Below are 18,098 nucleotides of genomic sequence, written 5' to 3'. Positions count from 1 at the left end.
GTCCTACCTTGAGCTGTTCTTCCATCAGTATCTTGGGCAAAGGATCCTTTCTTGGGAGAAATCGTCTTTTGGTGGAAAGCTGTCCTCTTGCCATGTGGAAATGTCAACTGAGTTCGGGATGAACTGAAAAGCATGCCCAACTTTTCACATCGTTGCAAAAATAAATGTCCCAAAATCGCACTAAACGGATATAAATTGCTATAAAACGCTTTAAATTAACTACCTTATGATGTTTTTAACTCCTATAACGAGTGAAAAGATGACCGGAGAAATATAACAGGCTAAACTAACGCTTGGAACAGGAGAGGGTCGGTGTCTTCCACGCGCGTTACGCAGCAAGAAAAGACTTGCTAGCTAAAGGTTTTTTTCATTTGTAGGGCCTGTGAACGAGCAATCGAGCCCGTTGGAATCGTCATCACGTAAAGGCATCCAGGGGAAGACGTAAGAAGTGTCCGTATAGTCATAGCAACGACAGTGCCCTTTTAAATGACTTCAGAAAAGTGGCCAACATTTCTCAAATCTGACTCCATGTCAGGGAAATTGCTGTAGAATGGGCTCTGTTCCACTTAGAGACAAAATTTCAACTCCTATAGAAACTATAGACTGTTTTCTATCCAATAATAATAATAATATGCATATTGTACGATCAAGGATTTTGTGGGAAGCCGTTTAAAAAATTAGCCACATTAGCATAAATAGTCTAAACAGCGCCCCCATCCCCAACAGGTTAATAAATTAACCTCTGTCAGCTGTGAGGATGACTTTAATAAATTAACCTCTGCCAGCTGTGAGGATGACTTTAATAAATTAACCTCTGCCAGCTGTGAGGATGACTCTGATAAATTAACCTCTGTCAGCTGTGAGGATGACTTTAATAAATTAACCTCTGTCAGCTGTGAGGATGACTCTGATAAATTAACCTCTGTTAGCTGTGAGGATGACTTTAGCCTTTCACGAGCCTCTACCCCGGGTCCGGGAGCACCCCCCCCCCCCACACTGATTAGCATCGCTAGCATAGCGTCACAATTAAATAGTAGCATCTAAATATCATTAAATCACAAGTCCAAGACACCTAATGAAAGATACAGATCTTGTAAATAAAGCCACCATTTCAGATTTTTAAAATGTTTTACAGGGAAGACACAATATGTAAATCTATTAGCTAAACACGTTAGCAAAAGACACCATTTTTCTTTGTCCACCATTTTTTCTCTCCACCAGTAGCTATCACCAATTCGGCTAAACTAAGATATTGATAGCCACTAACCAAGAAAAAACCTCATCAGATGACAGTCTGATAACATATTTATGGTATAGGATAGGTTTTGTTAGAAAAATGTGCATATTTCAGGTATAAATCATAGTTTGCCATTGCAGCCCCCATCACAAATCTCACCAAAGCGACTAGAATTACTACAGAGAGCAACTTGTATTACCAATTTACTCATCATAAAACATTTCTTAAAAATACACAGCACATAGCAATGGAAAGACACAGATCTTGTGAATTCAGACAACATTTCAGATTTTCTAAGTGTTTTACGGCGAAAACACAATAAATCGTTATATTAGCATACCATATATGCAAACGTTACCCGAGCACTGATTCAAGCCAAAGAGAGCGATATCGTTATCATCGCCAAAATATATAAATTTTTTCACTAACCTTCTCAGAATTCTTCAGATGACACTCCTGTAACATCATATTACAACATACATATAGAGTTTGTTCGAAAATGTGCATATTTAGCCACCAAAATCATGGTTAGACAATGACAAAAGTAGCCCAGCTGGTCAGAAAATGTCGTGCACCATATTAGACAGTGATCTAGTCTTATACATAAATACTCATAAACTTGACAAAAAAATATAGGGTGGACAGCGATTGATAGACAATTTAATTCTTAATACAATCGCGGAATTACATTTTTTAAATTATCCTTACTTTTCAATACAGGTTGCGCCAAGCAAAGCTATACCTAACAAAATGGCGGAACATGTGTTTAACATTTTTCTACAGAACAACGATTTATCATCTTAAATATTTCTTACTATGAGGCGATCTTCCATCAGAATCTTGGGCAATGAATCCTTTCTTGGGTCTAATCTTCTTTTGGTCGAAAGATGTCCTCTTGTCTGTCGAAATGCCCACTAACGTTCGACCGGGACCCCGAAACGTGCCCAGCACTTCAAAGTGCACAACAAAGCAATGCCTCAAAATCGCACTAAACGGATATAAATTGCTATAAAACGGTTCAAATTAACTACCTTATGATGCTGTTAACACCTATAACGAGTAAAAATATGACCGGAGAAATATTACTGGCTAAACTAAAGCTTGGAAGGAGGCGAGTCGGATGTCCTTAGCGCGCCACGCGCAGGCAGCCAAAGGAAGTTACTTCCGGTATTTAGTGTTTTATTCAGCCCCTGATTGCGCAATCGACTCCATTCAAAGCGTCATCACGCACTGACACCCAGGGGAAGACGTAAGCAGTGTCTGTTTCTCCATAGCATTTACAGTGACCTTTAAACTGACTCCAGATCAGTGGCCAAAATGTTTGAAATCTGACTCCCTATCATGAAAAGTGCTGTAGATTGAGTTCTGTTTCACTCAGAGACAAAATTCCAACGGCTATAGAAACTAGAGAGTGTTTTCTATCCAATAATTATAATAATATACATATTGTACGGGCAAGAATTGAGTAGGAAGCCGTTTAATGTGTAGAGCAAATTATGCTAATGTGAAACAGCACCCCCTATAGTTGCAAGATTAATAAATTAACCTCTGTCAGCTGTGAGGATGACTCTGATAAATTAACCTCTGCCAGCTGTGAGGATGACTTTAATAAATTAACCTCTGTCAGCTGTGAGGATGACTTTAATAAATTAACCTCTGCCAGCTGTGAGGATGACTTTAATAAATTAACCTCTGTCAGCTGTGAGGATGACTTTAATAAATTAACCTCTGTCAGCTGTGAGGATGACTTTAATAAATTAACCTCTGTCAGCTGTGAGGATGACTCTGATAAATTAACCTCTGCCAGCTGTGAGGATGACTTTAATAAATTAACCTCTGTCAGCTGTGAGGATGACTTTAATAAATTAACCTCTGTCAGCTGTGAGGATGACTTTAATAAATTAACCTCTGTCAGCTGTGAGGATGACTTTAATAAATTAACCTCTGTCAGCTGTGAGGATGACTTTAATAAATGAAATTCTGTCAGCTGTGAATATGTCTCTGATAAATTAACCTCTGTCAGTTGATAACCCCTTCACTTCCTTCTCTCCCTGATGTGGATTGGACGGCCAGTAAGATCCTCTCTGATTGGTGTAGGTTGGTGAATCTGTGTTCTCATCTGAACGGAACAAGCCTGCTTGTGTGTGTCAGGGGACAGGCTGAGGGAGGTTAGGGGGAGGGACTGGTTAAGCTGAGTGAGCAGTGGGAATACTTTAAATTGACTCCCATACATGAATAATGCATTAGATAGCCCCTCCCCTCATTGGGATCAGCTGGAGGAAATTGGGGTTTGGGCCAATCAGATTACGTCCCTGCCGGGTTTGCTCAGTGTGTGTGTATAGTAAGCAGGAGAGAGAGAGCGGGCAAGTCCAGACAAATAGCAGCAGCTCAGAGCCTATAGTGTAGCCTTTCTGTCGCTATCCCTCCCTCTCTCTATCGCTGCTCATTCTGTCTTTGTCTCAGGGTGTGTTATGGGAGCTGTCATTGCCAAAGAGATGGCTGGGTGACATTGCTACAGCTCTACTTGTGTATTTACTAATGGTTGTTTCCCCCGGAGAGGATTTACACAGGGGCATGTAACTCCCCCAGGTTCCTTTGTCTGTGTGTGGGGTGTCTGAGGGTGTGTGTGTGGCTTCAAGGATCTAGCAGCCATGAATTCCTGTTGGAAGATGAAGGTATGGCTGGCTCTTTCTCGTACTTGTTGTTGATACTGACTATCAGGTGTGTGTGTGTGTGTGTGTGTGTGTGTGTGTGTGTGTGTGTGTGTGTGTGTGTGTGTGTGTGTGTGTGTGTGTGTGTGTGTGTGTGTGTGTGTGTGTGTCGGGGGGCATCCCTCAGCATACTTGTGTGTATGTGTTTTGTTAGTGCAGTAAGAGAAACCACCAACGTGTGTGTGAGACAGCGAGGCAGTACAAGCAGTCTCCTTTCGGTGGTTGTTATAGTGAGGCCTGCTGTCTCCGTGGTGACTGGAGCTCCTCTAAAAAAGCAGCTAGATAACAATCTCTACTGGCAACGTGTGTGTCCATCACTTCTGTCTCTGCATGGAGAGTTCACCCCCTTCTTGATGCCCCCTTCTTTGTGTGTGTGCGTGGGGGGATACACACGTGTGGGGGGGAGGGGAGTGTGTGGGGGGGAGGGGTGTGTGTGTGTGTGTGTCAGGTGCATGTCAGGGGAGCATCTGCCACTAACATAGTATGAAAGGATGACCCAATTTCACACCTCGCTCTCTCTCTTCTCCTCTCCTCTCGCTCTTTTTATCTTGCTCTCTTCTCTTTCTCTCCGACAGCAGTAAACCCAAACAGCAGATCAGACACATTGATGGGCCAGACATAGCCACGGGGCGATGTTTTGGGGATGGGTGTGCTGACAATTGTTTGTTGACGGAGGTGGGGGGGATTTATCAGTGCTTTCCTCCAAATCCACAGAGTAGCAGATCACATCATTGACTGCTGCACCAAACGACAGAGATTTGTGTCAATCCCTCAACAGGAGGGATGGAGGCAGAGGAAAGAGATTAGTAGTCACATGTCGGGACGGGAGCTTAAAGAGTGTCTGAACGCACTGATTCCTGCATGGGTTTCTCTTTCGGTCTTGGGGATGTGGTGTGATGTTTGTACCTCATGATACACCATAGGAACAAAGCCAGTATCACTTCTTCAAGATAGTCAGAATGAATCTAAAAGAACTAAAGAAATCTATAAATAATTTTGACGTTTTTGCTGAGGTTTTAATCACACATTTTACATCTAGCTAAGGTGTTCAGTGCAATATTTCCCAAGTAAAAAAAGTAGGATTGGATAGAGTGCCCTCACCGCAGCTGTGTATCCCATGTTAGTGGGCAAGTGGGCCTTGTCGAAGTCACAACCCAACCCTCAAATACGTCATGACAAACTCACTTACAAAAGTCTGTTTTAGAGGAGACTTTGACTTTATGACAAATTATCCATTTCCACTTTGTAGTCAATTTTGACAGTAAATGTTTCTGACTAATATTGATGCTACAGAAAACAGCTTATCAGAAAAGTTGTTTATTGCCTTCCGTTGTGCTTTAAAATGTGTTAGGGGTGGAGTGGACAGGACAGGGAAGTGAATGGGTGAGTTTTGGAGTCCTCCTGGCCCTCCTAGATGGACTCATCCCTGTTCCTGGTTGGGAAGGAAGCGTCCTGATTGTGCAGGACACACTGTATGTTTGCCTGTTATTGTCTTCAGACATCCGTTCATGCGCGCGCACACACACCCAGATGCTTTGGAGCAGTGTCTGTGCATACATGGTGGTGTCATTCAGTGTTGTTGAAATAAACAAATAACAACAGTGTTTTGTGACAATATACACCTAGTTTCCAGACTCCGCCCTGTTTCGTTAGTGTTTGACTATTAGCAGCTCTGCTCTGCTGTGGTCTCTGCTGTTCTGACCTCTGCTTTCTGGGCGTGTGTGTGTGTGTGTGTGTGTGTGTGTGTGTGTGTGTGTGTGTGTGTGTGTGTGTGTGTGTGTGTGTGTGTGTGGCTGTTAGGGTTACATCACAGAGGAGCTGAGTGCCGAGCCAGTCAACACAGTTAATTATGGTGCACTGATTATCTGTGGCTACAAGTTCTGGTCAGCTTCCCAAATTGCAGCCTATTCCCTTTATAGTGCACTACTTTACAATAGGGAAACCCATATTAAAACCCATAGGGCTGTGGTCGGAAGAGGTGCACTGTAGGAAATAGGCTGCAATTTGGGGGACACTACTGGACTCACACAGAAATAAACCCTCAAGTGGTTCAGAGGAAAGCAAACCAAGCTGTACTTGTGCTTAATGAGGAAATGTGCCTCAAACTCCAACTGACACCCGCGTCCTTATCTGGGTCTCAAAACAAGGACTTTTCACACACTCAAATACTGATCGCTTTCTCCATTGTTTTCTCATCATCTCTCTCTTTCTCATTCTCTCTGTTATTATCTCTCTCTCTGTTTCTCCCGTCTCTCTCTCCCTCTTTCACTTCATTCAATGAGAAAAGGCCATGCCATTGCCTCTTACTAGTCCAGACAGCCCTGTATCAGTGCTGTTAGCTCTGTCCAGACAGCCCTGTATCAGTGCTGTTAGCTCTGTCCAGACAGCCCTGTATCAGTGACAGAGCAGCAGACACACTAGACTAGAACATACTAGTCTCCCATATCCTGTTCCTGTTCTGACACACTGATGTAATTAGGAGAGATGAGGAGGGATGGAAGAGAGGCAGATAGGGGGGGGTTAGGCAGGATGAGATGCAGATGAGAGATGATGTGGGAGAGGAAGAGAGGGGGAGGAGGGATCAGAGGAAGACTGAGAGGAGAAGAGATGAGGAGAGGAAAAGAGGAATGAGAGGGGGGAGGAAGATGAGAGGCAGATGAGAGTGGGTGGGAGGTGAAAGAGCGAGGAAGAGGGGAGGAAAACCACATTCTCAACTTCCTGCTGTTGTGAAGTTTTTCACACGCACACACACTCACACTCACTCACAGGCTGTTTCCTGCTTGTAGCTGCAGGCCTACTTACGAGCTATCTCTGTGGAACTGTGGTTTTAACACACACATATGTGATGTCTCTAGTTCTCTCTAACACACACACAGACACACAGACAGACACACACAGTCTCTTTCCTCTGTCAGACCTAATTTCCAAGCTAACTGTGGGACTCTTTTTGCTGAGCTAATGCTAAGGATTGCTGCTGTCTCATGTAGTGGAAACAGCGTACTGTCACTACAGTTTTACTAAAGGTCTAGGATCAGCTTACCCTCAACAAAATCCTACCCATTAGGGAAGAAAACACAAAACTGATCTTAGATCAGTGTCTATGGGTGGTGTCTGTATCCCACTTCCATTGTCTTATAGCCCTGTTTGTCTTATAGCCCTGTACTGCCCATTCTGCTCCTCAGACAGGGTCAACCACTAGAACCAGAGACATGTAGGACATGTGTGTTTATCTATATGGCTAGAACTGGAGTCCTGTGTTGCAGTGGTTCACAGTAACCTCTGGTGATTATTGTTACTGTCCATAGTTTACATTCTAACATTCCCATCTGGTCCGCATCCTCGTTAGCTGACCACACACAGCCTGTGTGTGTGTGCGTGTGCACATGTGTGTGTGTGTGTGTGTGTGTGTGTGAGCGTGTGCACATGTGTGTGTGTGCATGCCTCGTGTGTGTGTGTGTGTGTGTTCAGCCTTGTATCTTCCTCCGTAGTGGTCATTGTACAGAGCCAGGAAACCACATCTACACAGTAGACCCCACACTCTTCCTGTGATCAGATTCTTTCAGTGATGTTGGATACAACATATCCTGCTTTCTTCTGGTAGGAGGTTTGGGGAATACAGTGAGGGGTCGATGACTGCAGCTGTTAGAGTCAGTGTGTGTGTGTGTGTGTGTGTGTGTGTGTGTGTGTGTGTGTGTGTGTGTGTGTGTGTGTACGCCTATTGTGTAATATATAAACGTTTTATTCCATATTCTTCAAGTAAAGTGTCACAGATATAGTTCTGTTTCAGTCTCCGTACAGGAAGATTATTTAGAGTGCTCTATACTCTTGGCCTTCTGCCTTCTTGCTGAGGAATATGGTGACTTCATCTCAGATACATATTCTACACAATCATAATATTGTAAGCTTTTCACTGATAGGTATTTATACACAGGCAAAGCAGGTTGTGTGTGTGTGTGTGTGTGTGTGTGTGTGTGTGTGTGTGTGTGTGTGTGTGTGTGTGTGTGTGTGTGTGTGTGTGTGTGTGTGTGTTTGAGACCAGGCTTCAGGATGTGCTGCCATTGAACCAGTGGAGATACACCCACTGGAAATGTTTGCCTTTTCATGTTTTTTTTATACCAAGAATCGTCTGAGATCAGTTTCACTGTCTTCCTTTCAAGTCTCAGAAGTGTCTTATCTCATGTCCTAACGATATGATCCACTACCAGTAACCTTTAATATACACAGGTTGTATGTGTGCTGCAGAATATATATGAGAAGGGTTGTTGGCTATCGGACTAAAACATTGTCCTTTTCTAGTTTTAATCACAACTGTGGTCGTACTGTGACTGATCGACTGTAATCATCTGTTTCATAAAGGGCTATACCATTAGTTTGAATAAGTTAACACAAAGTGACAGTCATTGATATGTATTATTATAATATCTGACAGCTTTTTTACCGCACTATCTGGCATATTTTACTGGTTAAATTAGCTGTAGGCAGAGTAGCTGCGAGACAGTGGATGCGCATTGACCATTCAAATCAAACTGTTACCCAGGGATTGGGGTGAATAAATCTCTCCTTTCAACCAATCAGGATCCAAACAGCCTATTTTAGAATAGCAGTAGTACTTCAGTCATAACAGTGTGATGAGAGAGTTCTGTCAATGGTGAATGTCTGTATCTGCACAGGTTGATGAGCAGACGGCTCTGTGCAGTTCTGTGGCCTCCAGGTGTGTCCTCTTCTATGGAGAGCTCAATGGACAGGATTCACATCACACAGATTTCCCCATTATCCTCATCTCTGTGTGTGTGTGTGTGTGTGTGTGTGTGTGTGTGTGTGTGTGTGTGTGTGTGTGTGTGTGTGTGTGTGTGTGTGTGTGTGTATTCAGACCATGAGTTCTGATGATTTAATTCTGTTTCCACCTTTCTCCTCATTATCACTGACTCAGAGAGCGAGAGAGATCACTATCAATCTCCATCTCCCTCCCAGTCTCTCTGTCTTATCTGACAGTAGATAATTAAGTGAGAGAGAGAGAGAGAGAGAGAAACGGCTTCACCCTACTAGAATCTGAAGTCAAATGTCTACTGTTTTCTGATGATCTGGTGCTTCTGTCCCCAACCAAGGAGGGCCTACAGCAGCACCTAGATCTTCTGCACAGATTCTGTCAGACCTGGGCTCTGACAGTAAATCTCATTAAGACCAAAATAATGGTGTTCCAAAAAAGGTCCAGTTGCCAGGACCACAAATACAAATTATAGTTAGACACCGTTGCCCTAGAGCACACAAACTATACATACCTTGGCCTAAACATCAGCGCCACAGTAACTTCCACAAAGCTGTGAAGGAGCTGAGAGACAAGGCAAGAAGGGCCTTCTATGTCATCAAAAGGAAATTGTAAATAAATAAATTTGACATACCAATTAGGATCTGGCAAAAAATACTTGAATCAGTTATAGAACCCATTGCCCTTTATGGTTGTGAGGTCTGGGATCCGCTCACCAACTTAGAATTCACAAAATGGGACAAACACCAAATTGAGACTCTGCACGCCTTGCTATTGAGAAAGGCCGCCGTAGGCAGACCTGGCTCTCAAGAGAGGACGGGCTATGTGCACACTGCCCACAAAATGAGGTGGAAACTGAGCTGCACTTCCTAACCCCTTGCCAAATGTATGACCATATTAGAGACACATATTTCCCTCAGATTACACAGATCCACAAAGAATTCGTATTTATTTATTTTCCATTTTGCACATAATATGACATGTGTAATGTCTTTATTCTTTTGGTGTGTGTAATGTTTACTGTTCATTTTTGTTTATTATCTAGTTCACTTGCTTTGGCAATGTTAGCATATGTTTCCCATGCTCAATAAAGCCCTTAAATTGAGAGAGGGATAGAGAGAATTCCGCACATACCCAGGCTCCTTCTGGTGCCGTTATAACATTTCTATCTTCGTGTCTTATGAAGATGTCATTAGAACAGCATTTGGCCAAGCTGTGATATGATGCTACAGGAGCCAGGAAGGGTGTCAGGAGGGGAGCCAGGACGGGAGCCCTCCGCCAACACATTTAACTCCTAATGATCAAGCATTTAACGGCATATCAAGAAAAGATAAAGAAACTTCTGCTCCTTGACACTCAGTGTAAAGGGTTATTTATTGAAGTTTTGGATCGCTGTGGTAGTTAGCGATTCCGTGCTAATTATCGTTAGCTGCCAGACGCTAATGATGCTAGCTTCGCTATGTTGTGGAGAATAGCTGATGTCACGTCGGTCTGTTGTTGTTTTGAATCTGTGCGTGATGACGTTGTACTGGGTTGGTTGTAGGCTATATGCAGAAATAGAAGATGCATCACAAATAGAAATACACTGAAAAGAACTGACATCCCCATTATATTTCTATTTAAGGTAACCGTCTGGTACAGGGAAAGAAGATGATATAGTTGATACAGTTCTACTTTAGACTACTTTTGAGGAATAAAAGCTTCTGACAGGCCTGACTCTCTTTCTCTACATGATGTCTCTTCTTTCCATCAATCAATCAAACTCACCGACTCACTCACTCACTCACTCAACTCACTCACTCAACTCACTCACTCACTCAACTCACTCACTCAACTCACTCAACTCACTCACTCACTCACTCACTCTGTTCCATCTCTGTCCTTACAATATTACTGGACCTGCTGTTTGGAGGTGAACTTAGGAAGATTAGAATTTCACAAGATAACTCTGTTCTGATTAGATGTAACATTGTAAAAGTCCTCAGACATAGGGAAGGGCCAGCCCAAACAGAGGCCCTGAAGCTCTGAGGCCCTGAACAGCCGTGAACCACCAAGATAAAATGTCTCCTCTTCTCTGTCATATCCTCCTGATCCTCCCTTTATCCCCCTAACACTGGCCTGGATCATCACAGCCAGGGGTTGTTACTAGGGGAGAACAACTTCCTCCTCACATTGAAGCCATGAAGTTCAAGGCTGACTGGGGTACTGCAGGCTGTGGTTTTCAGGAAGCAGGATTCCCATCCATTATAGTGAATGGTAAAATGGTAATATTTGTGTAAATATATATATTTTTTAATGACAATCATGGTAAACCAATAATTGCTTCTAAGACACCAGATTTATGTAATTTAAATTTTAAAAATCTCATACGGGAGTTATACGTTATATAATGTAGTTGCTACAGTAGCCTGCAGAACCCTGGTCGACCTTCAACTTGAGATACTCAATGAGAGGAGGCAGAAATGAGCTAGCCTGCTACGTCACCTCCTGGAGGAGCTCAAACTGCACATGTTATGTCTTGAGAATCCGCTCCATGAGACGCCATCTTGGCAAACTAAAACCGACTTCTTGAGCTTCAAATGCACTATTGAGTCATCACATAAGAATGAGTGGTGTGACGTCATCGATGGCTATGTCCACTTATATACAGTCGATGGTTGTTACCCAGTCCACGAATGCAGGGAGAGAGAGAGACGTCTGAAATTTGACTTTCTCTCACAGAATAATGGATGACTGTCAAGGCTAAGTCCTTAGACTACTGTCATTGAGACGATGGGACTGTTTGTGAGTTAGTGTGTGAGAGAGGGAAACTGAGACAGAGGGAAAGGCAGAGAAGGATGAAGAGAGAAACAGAGACAGGGAAAAGTCAATTAGTTCCTTACCAGGACTAAATGCTTCTCTCTTTTCTCACTAATCTGAGTGTGGAGAGAGTTCAGCACTTTGCTCTTCCTTCCTCTCGTTTATCCATCCATCTCTCCTCCTCTCCTCTTCCTATTCTAATCAACCCTGTCCTAGTCAATTGGAGGCTGTGGTATTAGTGGCCTTATTTCCCTCCGTTCTCATGGCAACCTTGTCCTTGAGTTCATCATCATTACTCCGTCGTAGAAGAGAGTGATTACATCAGCTCTTCATAAAGAACACATTTAACATTTTCACCAACCAGAGGACAATAATAATTTATGTTCCCCATATTCTCTCTCTCTCCCTCTCTCTCTCTTCCCATCTCCTTCTATATCTTATTCTTTCTCTCTCTCTCTTTACATCTGTCCTTCTATCTTTCTCTCTTTCCTTCCATATCGTCTCTCTCTCCCTCTCTCTTTCCATCGTCCCTTCTCTTGTTATCTCACTCTTACTCTCTCCATGTCTGTTGCTCTGTTTCTCACTAGAAGTATGATCCTGTATGTTTCAGCTCTTCATAAAGAACACATCTAACATTTCACCAACCATTATGGCCAAACATAGATAGATAAACACACAGTTTATCAGGTGTGTGTGTGTGATCACTTCACTGTATTAAGACCATAAAGAGATCATATCATCTTCTCAGAAATCGTGTGTGTGTGTGTGTGTGTGTGTGTGTGTGTGTGTGTGTGTGTGTGTGTGTGTGTGTGTGTGTGTGTGTGTGTGTGTGTGTGTGTGTGTGTGTGTGTGTGTGTGCGCGCGCATCTTCTGACTTCCCCTGAACTTGTTGCGAAAGCATCAGCATGGTAATGTATAAACAGAGAGAGAGCGAGATTACATCTTGTAATAATCAAGATGTATTTTTTTTTTAAAATATGTATTTCCCCTTTATTTAACCAGGTAGGCCAGTTGAGAACAAGTTCTCATTTACAACTGCGACCTGGCCAAGATAAAGCAATGCCGTGCGAAAAAACAACAACACAGAGTTACACATGGAATAAACAAACATACAGTCAATAACATAATAGAAGATCTGTATATGGTGTGTGCAAATGAAGTAAGGAGGTAAGGCAATAAATAGGCCATAGGGGCAAAGTAATTACAATTTTAGCAATTAACACTGGAGTGATAGATGTGCAGATGAAGATGTGCAAAAGATCAGAAAAAAACTAAAACAAATATGGGGATGAGGTAGGTAGTTGGTTGGATGGGCTATTTACAGATGGGCTATGTACAGCTGCAGCGATCGGTAAGCTGCTCTGACAGCCGATGCTTTAAGTTAGTGAGGGAGATAAGTCTCCAACTTCAGTGATTTTTGTAATTCGTTCCAGTCATTGGCAGCAGAGAACTGGAAGGAAAGGCGGCCAAAGTAGGTGTTGGGGATGACCAGTGAAATATACCTGCTGGAGCGCGTGCTACAGGTGGGTGTTGCTATGGTGACCAGTGAGCTGAGATAAGGCGGAGCTTTACCTAGCAAAGACTTATAGATGACCTGGAGCCAGTGGGTTTGGCGACGAATATATAGCGAGGGCCAGCCAACGAGAGCATACAGGTCGCAATGGTGGGTAGTATATGGGGCGTTGGTGACAAAACGGATGGCACTGTGATAGACTGCATCCAATTTGCTGAGTAGAGTGTTGGAGGCTATTTTGTAAATGACATCGACGAAGTCAAGGATTGGTAGGATACTTCAGTTTTACGAAGGTATGTTTGGCAGCATGAGTGACGGAGGCTTTGTTGCGAGATAGGAAGCCGCTTCTAGATTTAATTTTGGATTGGATATGCTTAATATGGAAGGAGAATTTACAGTCTAGCCAGACACCTAGACACCTGTAGTTGTCCATATATTCTAAGTCAGAACCGTCCAGAGTAGTGATGCTAGGCGGGCGGGCGGGTGCGGGCAGCGATCGGTTGAAGAGCATGCGTTTAGTTTTACTAGCGTTTAAGAGCAGTTGGAGGCCACGGAAGGAGTGTTGTAAGGCATTGAAGCTTGTTTGGAGGTTTGTTAACAGTGTCGAAAGAAGGGCCAGATGTATACAGAATGGTGTCGTCTGCTTAGAGGTGGATCAAAAATCACCTGCAGCAAGAGCGACATCATTGATATATACAGAGAAAAGAGTCGGCCCGAGAATTGAACCCTGTGGCACCCCCATAGAGACACTGAACTCTATCTGAGAAGTAGTTAGTGAACCAGGTGAGGCAGTCATTAGAGAAACCAAGGCTGTTGAGTCTGCTGATAAGAATATGGTGATTGACAGAGTCGAAAGCCTTGGCCAGGTCGATAAAGAAGGCTGCAGAGTACTGTTTTTTTATCGATGGTGGTTATGATATCGTTTAGGACCTTGAGCGTGGCTGAGGTGCACCCGTGACCAGCTCGGAAACCGGATTGCATAGTGGAGAAGGTACGGTGGGATTCGAGATGGTCGGTGATCTGTTTGTTCACTTGTCTTTTGAAGACTTTAGAAAGCCAGAGCAGGATGGATATAGGTCTGTAACAGTTTGGGTCTAGAGTGTCTCCCCCTTTGAAGAGGGGGATGACCGCAGCCGCTATCCAATCTTTAGGAATCTCAGACGATACAAAAGAGAGGTTGAACAGACTAGTAATAGGGGTTGCGACAATGGCGGCGGATAATTTTAGGAAGAGAGGGTCCAGATTGTCTAGCCCAGATGATTTGTAGGGATCCAGATTCTGCAGCTCGTTCAGGACATCAGCTGTCTGGATTTGGGTGAAGGAGAAGTAGGGGGGGCTTGGGCCAGTTGCTGCGGGGGGTGCAGAGCTGTTGGCCGGGGTTGGGGTAGCCAGGTGGAAAGCGTGGCCAGCCATAGAGAAATGCTTATTGAAATTCTCGATTATCGTGGATTTATCAGTGGTGACAGTGTTTCCTAGCCTCAGTGCAGTGGGCAGCTGAGAGGAGGTGCTCTTATTCTCCATGGACTTTACAGTGTCCCAAAACTTTTTGGAATTAGTTCTGCTGGATGCAAATTTCTGTTTGAAAAAGCTGGCCTTTGCTTTCCTAACTGACTGTGTATATTGGTTCCTGACTTCCCTGAAAAGTTGCATATCGCGGGGACTATTCGAAGCTAGTGCAGTGCGCCACAAGATGTTTTTGTGCTGGTCAAGGGCAGTCAAGTCTGGAGTGAACTAAGGCCTATATCTGTTCTTAGTTCTACATTTTTTGAAAGGGGCATGCTTATTTAAGATGGTGAGGAAGGCACTTTTGAAGAACAACCAGGCATCCTTTACTGACAGGATGAGGTCAATATCCTTCTAGGATACCCGGGTCAGGTCGATTAGAAAGGCCTGCTCACAGAAGTGTTTTAGGGAGTGTTTGACAGTGATGAGGGGTGGTCGTTTGACAGCGGACCCATAACGGACGCAGGCAATGAGGCAGGGATCACTGAGATCCTGGTTGAAAACAGCAGAGGTGTATTTAGAGGGCAAGTTGGTCAGGATGATATCTATGAGGGTACCCATGTTTACAGATTTGGGGTTGTACCTGGTAGGTTCCTTGATACTTTGTGTGAGATTGAAGGCATCTAGCTTAGATTGAAGGACAGCCGGGGTGTTAAGCATATCCCAGTTTAGGTCACCTAACAGTACGAACTCTGACGATAGATCAATTCACATATGGTGTTCAGGGCACAGCTGGGAGCTGAGGGCGGTCTATAACAAGCGGCAACAGGGAGAGACTTATTTCTGGAGAGAAAATAAGTAGCTCGTACTGTTTGGGTACAGACCTGGATAGTATGACAGAACTCTCCAGGCTCTCTCTGCAGTAGATTGCAACTCCGCCCCCTTTGGAAGTTCTATCTTGACGGAAAATGTTGTAGTTGGGGATGGACATTTCAGAATTTTTGGTGGCCTTCCTAAGCCAGGATTCAGACACGGCTAGGACATCAGGGTTGGCAGAGTGTGCTAAAGAAGTGAATAAAGCAAACTTAAGGTGGAGACTTCTGATGTTAACATGCATGAACCCAAGGCTTTTCCGGTTACAGAAGTCAACAAATGAGAGAGCCTTGGGACACACAGGGCCTGGGTTAACCTCTGCATCACCAGAGGAAAAGAGGAGTAGGATAAGGGTACGGCTAAAGGCTAAAAGAACTGATCGTCTAGTGCATTCGGAACAGAGAGTGAAAGGAGCAGACTTCTGGGCGTGGTAGGATAGATTCAGGGCATAATGCACAGACAAGGGCATGGTAGGGTGCAAGTACAGTGGAGGTAAACCTAGGCATTGAGTGACGATGAGAGAGGCTGCATCTCTGGAAGCGCCAGTTAAGCTAGGTGCGGTCTCCGCATGTGTGGGGGGTGGGGCAAGGCAGCTAACAGAGGCATGTAGAGCAGGACTAGGGGCTCCGCAGTAAAACAAAACAATGAGAGCTACCCGTATCAACAGTAATAATCAAGATGTAATATCATTACGAGACATTTTATCATGTGTAATCACTGTCAAATTGACAACAGATAGAAATTATCCTTGGTATCTCTTATGTCTCTAACACAGCTCGGGGCAGAAGGTATTTTGTCATTTGTATGTAATTTGAATGTACTAAATCTTTCTGGTCCTCTCTTTCAGAATGAGAAGCCCCTCGGTCATTCTGCCAGCAGGTCCAGCAATATTTCCAAGGTAAGGACAGAGATGCAACATACAGTATGAGAGAGAGAGATTGACGGACAGAATGAACATCCTGTAGAGAAAGAGAGTCAGGCCTGGCCTTCCAGGGGGTCCTAACCTGCCAGTCACTCCCATAGTCAGAGGTACAGCTCTCGGATCAGTTCTTATTGAGAGAGACTGTCTCACCTCGTGCTTCCCAACTGACACTCAGGGGTGCAACTCAGTAGTCTACCTTGACTTCTTCTCATTATCTCTTCTTTGTTCCATCTGATCTATAAAAAAAGCAGTTTCATCTCATATGGAAGTGCTGCTCCACTGTCTGTTCCTCAATCCTCATATTGGAACAGTACTAGTCTCTCTATCTCTCTCTCTCTCTCTCTCTCTCTCTCTCTCTCTCTCTCTCTCCCTCTCTCTCTCTCTCTCTCTCTCTCCCCCCCTCCCTCCTCTCTGCCGGGACAGATTGGTTGTGTTCTCCTGTGAGCCTCTTAGTGGGATAAAGCTTTACATGTGCTAATAGTCAGGGTCACCTCGTCGCCATGGCAACGCTCCAGCTGCCATGTTTGAGCCGGGCGGTATGAGTCGGCAGGATGTCATTCCACCCCGGTAACAAGAAAGCAGAAGCAGCCAGTCATGAGTCTTTCAAGGGTTAAAGTGATTCAACACCACCATGTTTCAATTCTCAGCATGAGTCAGCAGGATTTCATTTAATTCTGGTAGCAATCCTTTTTTGTTAGGATTCATGGCTTATAGATCAATATTAAAGGAAAACTTTGTATTTTGAAAGTTATATATCTTCAAAACATGATTGCTGACATGCAAAACATGTTGGGACTATATCAACAATGGATTAATGGAACAAATACAAAAATATACACTATATATACAAAAGTATGTGGAAATCCCTTCAAATTAGTGGGTGTATAAAATTGAGCACACAGCCATGCAATCTCCATAGAGAAACATTGGCAGTAGAATGGCCTTAATGAAGAGCTCAGTGACATTAAACATGGCACCGTCATAGGATGACACCTTCCCAAGTTCAGTTCGTCAAACTTTTGCCCTGCTAGAGCTGCCCCGGTCAACTGTAAGTGCTAGAAACGCCTAGGAGCAACAACGGCTCAGCCACGAAGTGGTAGGCCACACAAGCTCACAGAATGGGACCGCCGAGAGCTGAAGCGCATAGCCCGTAGAAATCGTCCTCTATTGCAAAACTCACTACCGAATTCCAAATTGCCTCTGGAAGCAACGTCAGCACAAGAACTGTTTGTCGGGAGCTTCATGAAATGGGTTTCCATGGCCGAGCAGCCGCACACAAGCCTAAGATCACCATGCACAATGCCAAGCGTCGGCTGGAGTGGTGTAAAGCTTGCTGCCATTGGACTCTGGAGCAGTGGAAATGTGTTCTCTGGAGTGATCAATCACGCTTCACCATCTGGCAGTTCGACGGACAAATCTGGGTTTGGCAGATGCCAGGACAACACTACCTGCCCGAATGCATAGTGCCATGTGTAAAGTTTGGTAGAGAAGGAATAATGATCTGGGGATGTTTTTCATTGTTTGGGCTAGGCCCCTTAGTTTCAGTGAAGGGAAATCTTAACGCTACAGCATAAATTACATTGTAGATGATTCTGTGCTTCCAACTTCGTGGCAACAGTTTGGGGAAGGCCCTTCCCTGTTTCAGCGTGACAATGCCCACGTGCACTAAGTGAGGTCCATACAGAAATAGTTTGTTGAGATCGGTGTGGAATAACTGAGCCCTGACCTCAACCCCATCGAACACCTTTGGGATGAATTGGAACGCGGACTGTGAGCCGGGCCTAATCGCCCAACATCAGTGCCCGACCTCACTAATGCTCTTGTGGCTGAATGGA

The 18,098-nt window shown here is 44.1% G+C and overlaps 1 protein-coding gene across 6 annotated transcripts in view; it reads left to right on the top strand.

Annotated features, from left to right (window-relative positions):
- LOC129836534 (E3 ubiquitin-protein ligase MARCHF8-like) overlaps positions 1-18,098 on the top strand; it is a 179,302-nt gene that overhangs the window by 101,637 nt on the left and 59,567 nt on the right. For 4 of the 6 annotated variants that reach the window (XM_055902849.1, XM_055902845.1, XM_055902846.1 and 1 more), the window contains exon 3: positions 16,189-16,239. In XM_055902849.1, the coding sequence (XP_055758824.1) occupies positions 16,189-16,239 (51 nt within the window). Of the gene's footprint in view, positions 1-3,082; positions 3,913-16,188; positions 16,240-18,098 lie in introns of those variants that run through there. The other 2 variants (XM_055902850.1, XM_055902848.1) reach the window with 2 other exon arrangements.

This window comes from Salvelinus fontinalis, chromosome 37 (genome assembly GCF_029448725.1).
Source record: "Salvelinus fontinalis isolate EN_2023a chromosome 37, ASM2944872v1, whole genome shotgun sequence".
NCBI classification, from domain to species: Eukaryota; Metazoa; Chordata; class Actinopteri; order Salmoniformes; family Salmonidae; genus Salvelinus; species Salvelinus fontinalis.
Note: the sequence above shows the minus strand (reverse complement) of the source record. Positions and strands in the feature narration are given on the sequence as shown.